Genomic DNA, 14,214 nt, shown 5'->3' with positions numbered 1-14,214 from the left:
AGACAGGAGAGCTCAACTTCAAGGTCAGCCTGGGCTACATACAAGACTATAGCTCCAAAAACCAAAAAATAAAATAAATTTTTAAAAAATAAGTATAGCAGGCCGGGGATTTAGCTCAGTGGTTCCACCACCGGCCTCGCAAGTGTAAGGACCTGAGTTTGATCCCCAGTACCAAAACAAAAAAATAAATAAAAAATTAAAAAATAAATAAAAATAAAAATAAGTATAGAGCAGTGGGCACAGTGGTATTTACCTACAACCTTTTCTCTGTTGGGGAGGCTGAGGCAGAAGGATAACAAGTCTGAGGCCAGTCTGGGCAATGTAATGAGAAACCTTGTGTCAAAATAAACTGCTAGTGACATAGCTGAATGATAAGGCACTTGCTTAGCATGAGCAAGGCACTGGGTTCAACCGTAAGTACAAAAAAAAGCATAAAAAAACAAGTACGAAAAAAATATAAAGGCAGATAATAGCTATGAAGCAAATAAGGAAAAAGACAAGTAGTAAATGACTTCATAGGGGCATAGGTTAAATTCAATCCCCAGCAGCAAAAAAATTAAAATGGGAGTAAGGGCTGGCTCAGTGGTAGAGGGTTGGCCTAGCACACATGAGGCGGGGCAGGACCACCAAAAAAGGACATCAATAAGACAAGCCCAAAAATAATGCATCTTATACTTCACAGCACTAAACGCTGGAGGAACTTTAGGTCCAAGGCAGGGAATATGCAGAGGGATGGTCTATGTTTCAGGTAAGGCTAAAACCAGGAGGAATCAGACATAACCTAAAAAGAAATGAGACCAATCTTCTTTACTGCATGCTACCAAGTAACTGACTCAGCCCTACCCTAAGAAATTGCAGTGGTTCATTTTCTAGAGAGGGTAAAACACAAGAAATCTAGACTCAGGGACTCTGAGACCCACAAAAGAAGAGTAGCACATTTAAAAAGATTAAGGCAAAGTCGAACTCTATACACTCAAATCTTAGCACCCACCTAGCTCAAAAAATACTGGTAACCTGGTCTGTCAACTTCATCATTGGAGATTTTGCTCTGAATAAACTGAATTTTTTTTTTGTACCTGGGATCTAACTCAGGACCTTGCGCTTTCGAGGCAGGTGGCAGAACCACTGAGCTAAATCCCCAGCCCTTTCTGAATAAAATGAAAACCCAGGAAGGTCACCTATACTGAAGCCAATCACCCAGTAATCTCCGCCCACTTGCAGAGCTCCCAGTCAGTTCACCAGTTCACTTGTCATAACACATCCCCCGGCCTGAAGCCCTGGTGCTATAGGCACAACTGTCCCCTTGGACAGCTGGTAGCACCCAGTGAGACTGTGCCACGCCCCCCGAGGGGACAGTCACACCTACAGCACCAGTGCTCCAGAGCCACCTGCAGCGAGAACTATAGCTATACGGACTATATGGGGTATGGCTCAGCGCCAGAGGCGGGCGCCTGCCTGGCAAGCACAAGGGCCTCAGTTCAATCCCCAGTACCAAAAAAGAAAAAAAAAGAATGACAGCCCTGTCTTGAAACTCTTAAATCTGAATAGTTGACTAAGACTCACTATTTTTTTTTTGGTACCGGGGATCGAACTCGGGTCCTTGCACTTGCGCAGCAGGCAGCGAAACCACTGAGGTAAATCCCTGGCCCTACTCACCAGATTTTTAAGAAAAGTCTCTACCAAGAAAAAGACGAGCTGGGCATGGTGAAGCATGCCTGAAAAACCATCACTCAGGGAGGCAGAAACAGGCAGATTTTGAGTTCATGGCCAGATGGGAGCAGAGCAAGACCCTGTCTCAAAAAATGAGAGAGAGACAGACAGAGAGAGACAGACAGAGAGAGACACACCAACCAAAACAGTACAAAGAGAAAAGTACCCTAGAATCAAAAGAAAATTTCAGCAAACTGAAACAAAACTCATTAATATTCTCAGAGCTAAGAAAAGATACTGCATTCAAGAAACAGAAACAGAAAATGAGCAATAAGCAACACTAGCCCTGCACAGTGGCCCATACCTGTGACCTGAGCTACTCTAGAGGCCAAGGCAGGAGGACCCAGACCCCGGGCCGGCCTGGGCAATTTAACAGCACCCTATCTCTACATGACAGGCGGGCAGGCAGATGGAAGGACCAGGGATACAGCTCAGGGGAAGAAGTTTGCACAGCATGTGTGAGGCCCTGGGTTCAAGCTCTAGTACTGCAGAAACAAAACCAAACTGTGCAATACAACAGAACCTAACATGTTAGGGCCAGGAGCAGTGGCACACCTGTAATCCCAGCACTCGGGAGGCTAAGGCAGGAGAACTGCTGAGTTCCAGGCCAGCCTGGGCTACACAGTGAGTTCGAGGCCAGCCTGACCTGAACAATATAGGGAGACCCCGTCTCAAAAAAAACTTGTTATAAAGTAAGGAATCTACTCAATAAAGAACAAAAAGAATGAAAGATAGTAACTAGGGGCAACCCACTTTCTGGTCTCCCTTCTATCTCTCTTAGAAAGAAACTATCTTTATCTCAGTAAATTTTTCCTACCCTTAAAAAAAAAAGGATAGATAACAAATACAAAATATGACAGGTGTCATAGTGTATACCTATAATCCCAAACTACCTAGAAGGCTGAAGCAGGAAGATTTTTAAATTCAAGGCTAGCCTGGATAAGACCCTGTCTCAAACTTAAAAAAAAACTAAAAATAAAAAAGAATAGGGACCACCACCTGCCTCAAAAGCACAAGGTCCTGAGTTTGATCCCCAGTAACAACAACAACAACAAAAAAACGGAATAAATATACCTCAGGACTGCCTGGGTTCAATTCCTAGTACTTCCAGAAAAATATATATATATTATAAATATATACATAATATATACACATATACACACACATACATGTAATTATATACCAACATATAATTAAGTCAATTCACAGGGTCCAACATCTAAATTTAAAAAATAAACTGGTGAGGGCTGGGGATGTAGCTCAGTGGTTCTGCCGCCTGCCTGGCAACCGCAAGGTCCCGAGTTTGATCCCTGGTATCAAAAAATAAATAAATAAAATAATAAACTGGTGGCACATGCCTATAATCTCAGTACTCTGAGAGGCAGAGGCAAGAGAATCCCAGACTCAAGCCCAGCCTGGACAAATCAGGGAGATGCTATTCCCAAAATTTTAAAAGCTGGAGATTAAACTTAGTGCAAAGGCCCTAGGTTCAATCCCCAATTTGACTGAAAAGAATTTTAAAACATACAGAAAAAGCAAATGATGAATACAGAACTAAGGAAATTATTGAAGAAATAATTCAAAAATATTTCCCCTGATCTGAACTCATGTTTCCTACTATGAGTTATCAAATCCCGAGGACCAGTGGATCCTCAGTATAACGAATAAGGTATTATATGAAAAGTACTTCACCACTATGAAGTGTTAGAAATAACCTGGATTTAACAATCACATACAAAGAAACAGAAATCCGCCAGGCCTAGTGGCCTCAGACATAACTCCAGCTACTGAGGAGGCTAAGGCACAAGGATCATGAGTTCAAGTCTAACCTAGTCAACGTAGCAAGACCTTATCTCAAAAAAATAAAGAATTTTTAAAAAGAAAGAAAGAATTAAAACTCAGAGCCAGGGATTTAGCTCAGTGGTTCCGTCGCCTGCCTTGCAACAAGCCCAAGGACCCAAGCTCAATCCCCAGTACCAAAAAAAAAAAAAACTCAGAACTAATGTGAACTGCAACAGACTGAGCCAGGTATAGTGGTGCAAACCAGTAATCCCAGCACTCTGGACACTAAAGCAGGAGAATTATTAGTTTGAGGCCAGCCTGGGCTACAGTGAGTTTAAGGTCAGCCTACAACTACAGAGTGGGATTTCAAAAACTAAACAGTAAGGCTAGGCATGACAGCCCATGCTTATAAACCCCGCAATCGGGAGGCTGAAGCAGGAGATCTCCCCAAGTTCGAGCCTAGTCTGGGATACATAGTGAGTTCAAGGCCAGCCTAAACTACATGGCAAGACCTTGTCTCAAAAAAAAAAAAAATTTTAAACGTGTATAACATACTGCAAGCTAGGTGCAGTGTTATACACCTGGTAGTCCCAGCTACTGGACAGGATGGGCCAGGAGGATCAACTGAGCCAAGGAATTCAGTATCAGCATAAGCAACAGAGCAAGATTCTGTCTCAAATTTAAAAAACCAGCACAGGGCCGGGAATTTAGCTCAGTAGCACCACGCCTGCCTTGAAAGCACAAGGTCCTGAGTTCAATCTCTGGTACCAGGAAAGAATTAAAAGAATCATACCACAGGGAAAAAAAACCAGCACAACTCAGGTGGGAGGGCAACATTAGTCCCTTCCACTTTCTACCTGCAACTTCTTTTCACAGTCTCAATGACTGCACTTCCAATAGCCACACTGTTACCACTGGACAACCCTGAAAATAAAAACCATGCATTGGGCCGGGCATTTAGCTCAGTGGCACCATGCCTGCCTTGCAAGCACAAGATCCTGAGTTCAATCCCTGGTACCAAAAAAACCCACACAATCATGCGCCACTCGGGCACACAATCGTAACCCCAACCCTCTGGGAGGCTGAGGCAGGAGGATCACAATTTCAAGCCTAGCCTGGGCAAATTAGCAAGACTCGGTCTCAAAAAAAGGAAAAAAGGGTTGGGGATGTAGCTCAGTGTGAAGGCCCTGGGTTCAATTCCCAGTACCACCAAAAAAATGAAAACATAAAAAGTGTGCTAAGAACAGTTACAGCAAGACAAAAGCCTAATCCCTAATAACTACATAGAGTTGTCCTAAGAGCTTTAAAATGGCTTTCTCAACTCATTTTCAATAAAATGACCTCATAATTTGTAAAAGACAATATAATCTTGTCTTTGTTATTGGCATTCAAACACAATTTTTAACAAATAGAGGAAAACTTTAAAACATTCCCCACAGCAAAATCTTCACAGTCCATGATAGAGGAACAGGAGTTCCATGGAAGACAATTCCTCTTGAAGATTAGTTTACAGCCAAATTATAAAGCATATGAAGACATCTGGCAGAGTTAACAAGTGACTTCAAAATCTCTGAGCAGCTTTAAAACAAGTATTGTTGAGTTTTCAAATAGCCAGACAGAGCAACACATGCCTATAATCCCAGCTACTCAAGAGACTTACACAATTCAAGCCCAGCCTGGGAAACCTGGTAATTTAAGAGTCACCAGACTGTCTCATTTTAATAAAAAAAAAAAGTCAAGTTGAGGAGGCCAGCCTGGACTACACAGTGAGACCCTGTCCCAAAAAACCAAAAATAAATAAAAACTTTAAAAAAGCTAGGATAGGGGCCGGGGATTTAGCTCAGTGGTTTCGCTGCCTGCTGCACAAGTGCAAGGACCTGAGTTCAATCCCCAGTACCAAAAAAAAAAAGCTGAGATGTAGCTCAGTGTGAAACCCCTGGGTTTGACTGCCAGAACGACCCCCCCAAAAAAAAGAAAAATCAAAAGACATGAAGACATAATTAACAGAATAAAAATCTTACATAACAGTTCTAGGAGAAGAAAACTTAAAGAGAAGATGAACATACTTAAAGAGATACAGAAAAAAATGTTTTAAGTGGAAGGATACAGAGTCCTCAAATAAAGAGGGTGAGTCTCAAATAGGACAGACTGCCACAGACGGTCTGTTAGCACAAAGATACCAGAGGAAAAGTACAGTAAAGTCTTACTTTCAGGGAAACAGCTTCTCTGCTAGAATTCAAACAGGCTAAACCAGAGGAAAATAAGGAAATACTTAGACATGAAAGACTAACATAAACTTATTATATAAACTGAAAATATACACACTGAAAATAAGGAAAATGGGGACTGGGAGTGTAGCTCAGTGGAAGAGCAAGCACACGGTCCCCCGGTTTGATCCTCACCACTGTCAAAAATAAAAATGCCACGCACCGTGTCACATTCCTGTAGTCCAGGCCACTCGGGACAAGCACATGGGCCGTGCACCCAAGATTCAGGCCAGCCCATTCAGGGGGGCTAGTACAGCCCTGCTTGCCTGGCACAGGTGAGGGTGTGGGCTTCACCCCCAGCACCACACAACTTCAACAGAAAAAACTAGGTCACAATGGACTGACAGAGCTAGCTATAAGTAGCAGAACACAAATACAGTAGGATACTGTTCCTGTAAAATACAAAACATACAAAACACTAGACATGTGCTCTTCATAGGAGTGTGTGTGCGTGTGTATTAACTAATACGTGCTCACAACAGATAGTAAAAGGATGACAGTTGCCTCAATCTAGGGAGGTAAAAAAAGTACTTCAACGTCATTTTTTCCGTTTTGTTTTGTATTTTTGGTACCAGGGATCGAACTTGGGACCTTGCACTTTTCGAGGCAGGCGGCGGAACCACTGAGCTAAATCCCCGGCCCTCAACTTAATTTTTTAATTGACTATTTCTTGTAAGGGAAGATTTAAAGCAAATATGACAAAATAACATGTTTATTCTAAGTAGGAATCCATAAATATCTGTAACATGTCCTCTCTTACTCAGAACTATCTATGATAACTAAAGGTATATTAACATAATTTTAATCAGAATTAAATACAAACAAGCCAGGCATGGTGGCGCAGGCCTAAAATTCCAGCACTCTGGGAGGCTAAGGCAGGAAAATACCAAGTTGAAGCCCGGCTTGGCAACTTAGTAATTTAGCAAGAATCTGACTCAAAAATTAAGGGCTGAGGACCTAGCTCAGTGAGAAAGCCTAGTCCCCAGTAGCACAAAAAATAAATAAATAAACCTAAGTATACAATTCACATGGCTTTCCAGATGTATTTACATATAATCTTCATCATGGAAGAATTATAATTATAGAACAGTGAGACCCTACCCTTATCCCTGAAACACTGGTTTTAATTTCATCCACCAGATTTCCCCTCGACGGCCTAAGAAATTAGGAAAAATACTGATTTTTAAAAAGGCAGAGCAGGCCGAGGATTTAGCTCAGTGGTTCCACCGCTTGCCTTGCAAGCAGAAGGACCTGAGTTCAATCTCCGGTACCAAAAATAAATAAATAAATAAACTAAAAAGGCAGAGCATTAGGAAAATGTTACAGCTTTTGCCTGCTGTAGGAAAGAAACATTGGCAAGGGCTCCACCGCTGGGCTACACCCCAACAGTAATGCAAACACTCCTTTTTTTTTTTTTGGTACCAGGAATCGAACTCAGGACCTCATGCTTACAAGGCAGGTGCAGCACCACTGAGCTAAATCCCTGGCCCCTAATGCAAATTCTTGGTCCATTCTTTTTTTCTGGTACCGACGATTGAATTCAGGTCCTTGCACTTGCGGGGCAGGCAGCGGAGCCACTGAGCTAAATCCCCGGTCCCCCAGTGCAAATTCTTGATAAGCTTCTGGGAATTTTATTTTCTGCATAATCTACTACCAAAATGTTTCAAAATCAAATCTATAATCCAACATATCCTCTGTACCTCTAAGCTGAGTGCAGTAGCCGGCTCCCATTCTGGGGCTGAGGCAGGATGACCTCAAGTTTAAGGCTAGCCTGGGCAACACAGAGCGACTCTGTCTCAAAGAACAAATCAGACAAGGGCCAGGGATTTAGCTCAGTGGTTCCACCGCCTGCCTGGAAAATGGCAAGGTCCCAAGTCTGATCCCCAGTACCAAAAAAAAAGAAAAAAAAACTTTCCATAGATTTAGCTCAGTGGCGCTGTGCCTGTTGCGCAAGCTCAGGGACCCGAGTTCAATCCCCGTACCAAAAAAAAAAAAAAAAAAGGAACAAAAGCAGGCAACAAGTGCCCTGCGAGGCATCTACCACACCCGCATCATGCTCCACACCACCTTCTCCACACCACCTTCCGGTTTCCTTTATGTTTTCTGACCTTTATCTATTGGTGATATCCCCTAGAACAGCCTCCCTATCAGTGTATACTGAAAATCTAAAACATAGATTTTCTATCTTGTGATCTATCTACTGCAAGCCAAACATGCTACAAGGAGAAAAACTCAAAAAATAGACATATCTGCTTATGCATCCTTAAAATGTTTATGACTGGACTCATTCTCCACTTGCTAAGTCCCACCCATTATTTTAACACTACATAGCTGAAATTCTCCTACAATGCATTACCACAATCAAAACAAATCAAGAGAACTACAAAAATATTGTTCTGAGATTCACAATCCTATATGGGCTACTGAACAATAATTTCTGCTCATCCAAAACTGCCCAGGCAGGGCCAGGGATTTAGCTCAGTGGTTCCGTCGCCTGCCTTGAAAGCACAAGGTCCTGAGTTCAATCCCTGGTACAAAAAAAAAAAAAAAAAAAAAAACAGCCCAGGCAAAAATAAAAACTTTTACATATAGCCAGGCATGATAACACACTCCTGTAACCCCAGCACTCGGGAGGCTAAGGCAGAAAGACTGCAGGAAGTTCAAAGCCAACCTGAGCTACAAAGCAAGACCCTGTCTCAAAAACACAAAACAGGGCCGGGGATTTAGCTCAGTGGTTCCGCTGCCTGCCTTGAAAGTAGAAGGTCCCTAGTTCAACCCCCAGTACCAAAGAAAAAAAAAAACACAAAACAAAACAACTACATTTGTTATATGCTGAGAATGGAAAGCTGAAATCTATTCTCTACATTCTGTCAAATTCTCTAGTCCACAAAGAAAGGAAAAACAATCACATTGCAAGTGATAATACTTCTCTATGACTAATGAACATTCCATGCCCTTCTCTTGATATTTCTAGAAGTTCAACTACAAAAAAATACTTTTGGCCACCAAGAAAAGAAAACTTCCCTCAGTATTACAAGTTCTCAAGAGTGTTCAGAAAAATTGCAAAATAGTGTTTCACCAAACAGTGTTTCACTAGTCCAGGCTAGCCTTGAACTATGTAAGCCCAGGTTGGCCTTGAACTCACAATCCTCCTGCCTCAGCCACCCAAGTGATGGGATTACAGGCCTGCGCCACCACACCTGGATAAAGAGGAAAGTTTTCCTTTTGCTTAGTCAGAAGATCTGAACAACTGAAAATAGGCAGTAGTCAATGTTAAACTAAGCCAGGCATGGTGGCACATGCCTGTAATCCCAGCACTCAGGAAGCTGAGACAAGAGGATCGATATGAGTTTGTGGCCAGCCTACACTACACAGTAAACTCCAGACATGAACTACATAGTGAAACCCTGCCTCAAAAACAAAAACGAAAAAGTTAAACTATACTAGTGCAAATGGAAGTAAAAAAGAATTCGCTAGAGGCTAACATTGTTGGGGCATTTTTTCCCATTAAAAAACCTACAGAGGGCCAGGGATTTAGCTCAGTGGTTCTGATGCCTGCCTGGCGAGCACAAGGTCCTAAGTTCAATCCCCAATACCAAAAAAAAAAAGTACCCTACAATACATATACCTATTTGGTCCAATCTGTCTTCCAGATTTCACAAAATCTGTTTAAAATCCCAAGTCAATAGTAGACTCAAACTGTAAGTTCCAGTATCTGACCAAGAAAGGACAACCCTTCAAACTGTAACCTCAGTATGGCATCCTAGCTACTCAGTCCTAATGTTTCCAATAAACAGTCCTTACCACTCTGGCCGCTCTCTCCTGAGATTCACATTTCCTGCAAAACCACGGTCCAGTAGGTACTTGAACAATGCCATAGCAAGCTGTTGGGAAACAAAATGTTTTAAAATGTTAGCACTTGAAGGACTACTGAAAATCTGAGAACCTTTCAAAGCCCTAATAAATTACTCCTCAAACTATTCAAGTCAACTACTGGCTTGGCAGAGAATTAATTTTTATATAACTATTTTTTTGAGACAGGGTCTAAGTAGGCCAAACTCAAGATCTTCCCGAGTCAGCCTTCAAGGTGCTAGGACTACAAGTGTGTACCACCCTGCCTGACTCGTACAGTCATCTGAGATAATTAAAAGGTAAAATAATATATATTATTTCGTCTAAGTCTTTTTTTTTTTTTTTTTTTGTACCAGGCATTGAACTCAGGTCCTTGCACTTGCACAGCAGGCGGTGAAACCACTGAGCTAAATCCCCGGCCCACATCTATGTAAGTCTGAATGTTACAAATACTCCCGTGGTTTTTTTATTTTTTTTTTTTTTGGTACCGGGGATCGAACTCGGGACCTTGTGCTTGCGAGGCAGGCACCGGAACCACTGAGCTAAATCCCCGGCCCCCCTATTATAAAATTAAAAAGCCTCGATTTAAAAAAAAAAAAAACCACGGGGCCGGGGATTTAGCTCGGTGGTTTCGCCGCCTGCTGAGCAAGCTCAAGGACCCGAGTTCGATCCCCGGTAGCAAAAAAAAAATTTTATAATAGGAAGAAAATTACGTAGAATTCTGTACAAAAGAAGTGTGGTGGTGTATGCCTGTAATCCAGGAGGCTGAAGAAGGAAGATCACAAGTTTAAACTCAGCCTGGGCAACTTAGTGACCTGGTGAGATCCTGTCTCAAATGAAAAAGAGCTGAGGATGTAACTCACTGTGAAGGCCTTGGGTTTAATCCCCAGTACTGGGGGGGGGGGGGGACTAATATTAAAAAGTAAAATGTTTCCATTTATACGAAATGTCTGGAATAGAAAAATTAGTGGTTGCCTAGTGCTGTACCAGTTGAGCAAAAATGGGAAGTGACTGCTAATGGGTCCAAGATTTCTTGTTAAAGTGATGAAAAGGATCTAAAATTGATTGTGGTAATGGCTGCACAACTCTGAATACACCAAAAACCACTCAACTGTAACACTTTAAGTGGGTGAGTTGTATGGTATGGAATTATCTCTCAATAAAGCTCTTATAAAACAAGAAAAACAAGTATGTTTATCTCTAAATACTTTGTAACACAAATGTTCCAACAAGTAGGATCTGTGTCATATCTAATTCACATCCTCTCCAGGCAAGGTTGTGCACACCTGTAATCCCAGCACTTGGGAGGCTGAGGCAGGAGGATCGATGAAAGTATGAGGCCAGCCTGGGCTACATAGTGAGACCCTGCCTCAAAAAACAAAAACAAAAACAAAACAAAAAAAAGACAGCGAGCCTCATTGTTTAACAGTTCATTTTTAATATTAGTATTTCATTAGTTCAAACTTGAAATTTTTCTGAAAATCTGAGAGCACATTCAATGGACATTCCCATGAGTTTGCTCGGCAGAAACTTGAAAATCTTTTCCTTGGTTGTGGCGTTGGGGACTGAACCCAAAGCCTTCTCACTGAGCTACATCCCCACTCTTAACTGAGTCAGAGTCTCAGTGAATTGCCCAGGCTGGACCCAAGCTTGCAATCCTCCTGCATCAGCCTCCAGAGCTGCTGAGATTAGAGGTATGTGCCAACGCACCCAGTAAACATATCTTAAATATCAAGAAGCAATAAATAAAATCAGCATAACTTTTTAAAATTCCAAAACCTAAATTTCTAATCCTTCTTACATGTGTAAATACATTAAGAGTAAAAATGTTTTTATCAGCCAAGAAATACAGCGTGAGAGTCCAAACATACTTTTCTTTGGAAGAATTTAAATAATTCAAGAGTCACTTTGGGCTTGGTGGCAAATACCTGTGATTTCAGCATTTGGGAGGCTGAGGCAGGAGAATCACCTCAACTTCAGTTCAATGCCAGCCTGGGCTACATAGTGGGTTCGAGGCCTCCCTGTACTACACAGCAAGATCCCATCGCAAAAAAAAAGATTCAGATGAATATTTTCAATATTGGGAAAGAGTCGTCTTAACAAAATTTGACAAGTTATTATCCATCATAACAGTGCCTCCACAAATGTCAACAGACACAAACTACATGCCAGTCCTCAGACCTTAACATCAGTATCTGGTTTTGACACGTTGCTTTCACGCCTCAAAAGTGTGCAACCTTTCCTGAAACTTACAGCAACTGTGAATTCACACCCTCGGGGCTCCTCACCGCTGCCTAAGTGTCCCTTCTTCCCAGAGGCCACACTGCGTTCTTTTCTTTGGGGGGGGGGGTACCGGGGATCGAACTCGGGACCTTGCGCTTTCAAGGAAGGCCCGGTGCCACTGAGCTGTATCGCCAGCCTCACGCTGCATTCTCTAAAGACTGCACTGACCCCCTTTTACTACTATTAAACAGTAGCTGCCAAGTTCAGAAGTAGGAAGAAGGGTGAAATGGTGACAAACACAGAACTACCAAAGAAAAGGATCTAGAGGGCCGAGGATTTAGCTTAGTGGTTCCGCCGCCTCCCTCACAAGCGCAAGATCCCGAGTTCGATCCCCCGTAACCAAAAAAAAAAGAGAGAGAGAAAAGGATCCAGAATTGTTTCCGCCTCAGTTCTTCACGGCTTTTATTGCTTAAAAGGCAGAAATTCCAACGACCAAGAAAATTATCTTACTGGTGTTATGGACTTTTTTTTTTTAACATGCAAGATCACTCACCAACTGGAAATATACCCCGAAATAAACTGAAAAGTTCCCCAAGTCACCTGACAGCACCACCACCTCCTGGGCTCTTCAGCCACACCGGCTGAGGCGTGGCCTGATGAGGCCACTAAGCAGAGCCTTCACCAGCAGCTCGGGTCAGCTAGGCCCCAGACCCTCCCGCTGGCAGGCACCGCGCCGTTCTCTCCGCAGGAAGCTCCCAGTCGGCGGCGGCGGCGGCGGCAGCGGCGGCGGCGGCGGCCGCAGGGCGTCTACCAGAAAGCTTGAGGTGCAGGAGAGCCTGCTCCACCGCCCGCTCTAGGATTCCCCCATCCCGGGCCAACGCCGCGAGCCACAGGAAGTCCCCAGCCACTGCGGCAGACAGGCGCAAGCCGCGGAGGGGGAGGGGAAGGGGCGGGGAACCCGCGATCCCACCCCCACCCCGCCGCCACCGCGACCCCGAACGCGGGGTGCACGCTCCCACCGCCGGCCCCACCCGGGCGCCGGGCGCAGGCCGCAGGTCCGCAGTCCCCCGCGGCCCGAAAAAGTCGCAGACCAGGGCGCCTGACACTTGAGTGCGCGCGGGCTCACGTGACAGCGGGCCACACGCGCTTTCCCCACTCGCCCGGCCCGCACCGCCTCCCGCCCGCGGCAGACCTACGGGGCTCAACTGGGGCCGGGACGCCGGCCGGGGGCGGGGCGGGGCCGCGCGGGGGGAGGGGCGGCGGCCGCGGACGCTGCCAAGGTGGGGCGGCGGTGACGGTTGGCGCAGGCCTGCGCGGCGCGCGGCGGGGTGTTTACCTTGATGCACCGCGACGCTGCAGCCGTGCCCGTCGCAATAAACCAGCGGGTTCTCGGCCCAGCCTCTCTCATCTGAGCAAACGCAACAGCCTCCAATCATCTCCTTCATACTATGGGAGACCTCGTCCTCCAGTGACACGGGCCGGTCGCTAGAGACCATCTAAGAGGGAGTTGGGGGGACCATTAAAAATCTCATGCAAGCCACGAGTCTCTCCCCAGCCCGCGCCCTTCCGCGCCTCCCCAGCTCCCCACGCCCGCCCGCCCGCCGCCCGGCGGCGCCGCTCGGTCACTCACGTTCCGCGCTGGAGTCAGGAGCCATGTCCTTGCTGACTCCCCCACCGCCCCGCCGCCGCCGCCGCCGCCGCCGCCGCCGCCGCCTCCTCGGCGGCTTCCCTCCCCGCCTCCGCCCGGCGTTAGCGCTGGCGCCCGGCGCGGGCACACATAATCCGGGAGGCCTCCGCACAGGCGCACTGGGGGGGCTCCGCGGCGCCCGGGGCGGCGAGGGAGGGGACGGGCTGCGCTTCCTCCTCCGAGCGTCACCCGGCGTGCGCGCCCGCCCTTCGGCCGGCGCGAGGGGGACGGCCCGAGAGGCGAGGCCTGCGTGCGCGCCGCCGCGTCCAGCCGCCGGCCCGGCCCTTCCCCTCCCCCGCGCCCTGGCCGCCACTGAGGTGTGCGGGGGCCGGGGGGAGCCTCGGCGCGCGGAGGCAGAGCGAGTCTGCGGGGGCGCGCACGCGAGGGCGGGGACGTTGGGCCTCCCTCTGCAGCGCGGGGCGCGCGAGCTGCGCGTGCGCATCGGGAGAGACCAGGGAGGGAGCCCCGGAGAGGGGGAGGCGCCGGCCGAGGGCGGGAAGGGGATTCGTCGGAGCCGCAGGAGGGGACTCCCCGGGGGCATCTCCTGGCCCTGGGAACCTACCTGACAGCCTCTTCTTCCCACAGTGTCCGGTGGGTGACTATGGTTGAGAGCGTACACCGGCTTCCACGAAGGGTGTAATGAAGCATGGCTTCCTGCAGTTGGCCACGCTAACTTCACAACGCTGCCGCAGC

General features: G+C 46.1%; 1 protein-coding gene across 17 annotated transcripts in view; it reads right to left on the bottom strand.

The window, feature by feature from the left end:
- The window catches only part of Mllt10 (MLLT10 histone lysine methyltransferase DOT1L cofactor), a 185,767-nt gene extending 171,553 nt beyond the window's left edge, over positions 1 to 14,214 (bottom strand). For 8 of the 17 annotated variants that reach the window (XM_004859933.4, XM_087207113.1, XM_021240400.2 and 5 more), the window contains exons 1-3: positions 13,465 to 13,653; positions 13,171 to 13,330; positions 9,564 to 9,643 (exon numbers count right to left, since the gene is read on the bottom strand). In XM_004859933.4, coding sequence (XP_004859990.2) covers positions 9,564 to 9,643; positions 13,171 to 13,330 — 240 coding nt within the window. In that variant the 5' untranslated portion in view covers positions 13,465 to 13,653. Of the gene's footprint in view, positions 1 to 9,563; positions 9,644 to 12,434; positions 12,793 to 13,170; positions 13,331 to 13,464; positions 13,654 to 14,083 lie in introns of those variants that run through there. The other 9 variants (XM_004859929.4, XM_087207112.1, XM_087207119.1 and 6 more) reach the window with 4 other exon arrangements.

The sequence above is a fragment of the Heterocephalus glaber genome, unplaced genomic scaffold (assembly GCF_053883595.1).
Source record: "Heterocephalus glaber isolate CG9 unplaced genomic scaffold, H.glaber_assembly_v1.0 deba00000768, whole genome shotgun sequence".
Taxonomy (NCBI): Eukaryota; Metazoa; Chordata; class Mammalia; order Rodentia; family Bathyergidae; genus Heterocephalus; species Heterocephalus glaber.
Note: the sequence above shows the minus strand (reverse complement) of the source record. Positions and strands in the feature narration are given on the sequence as shown.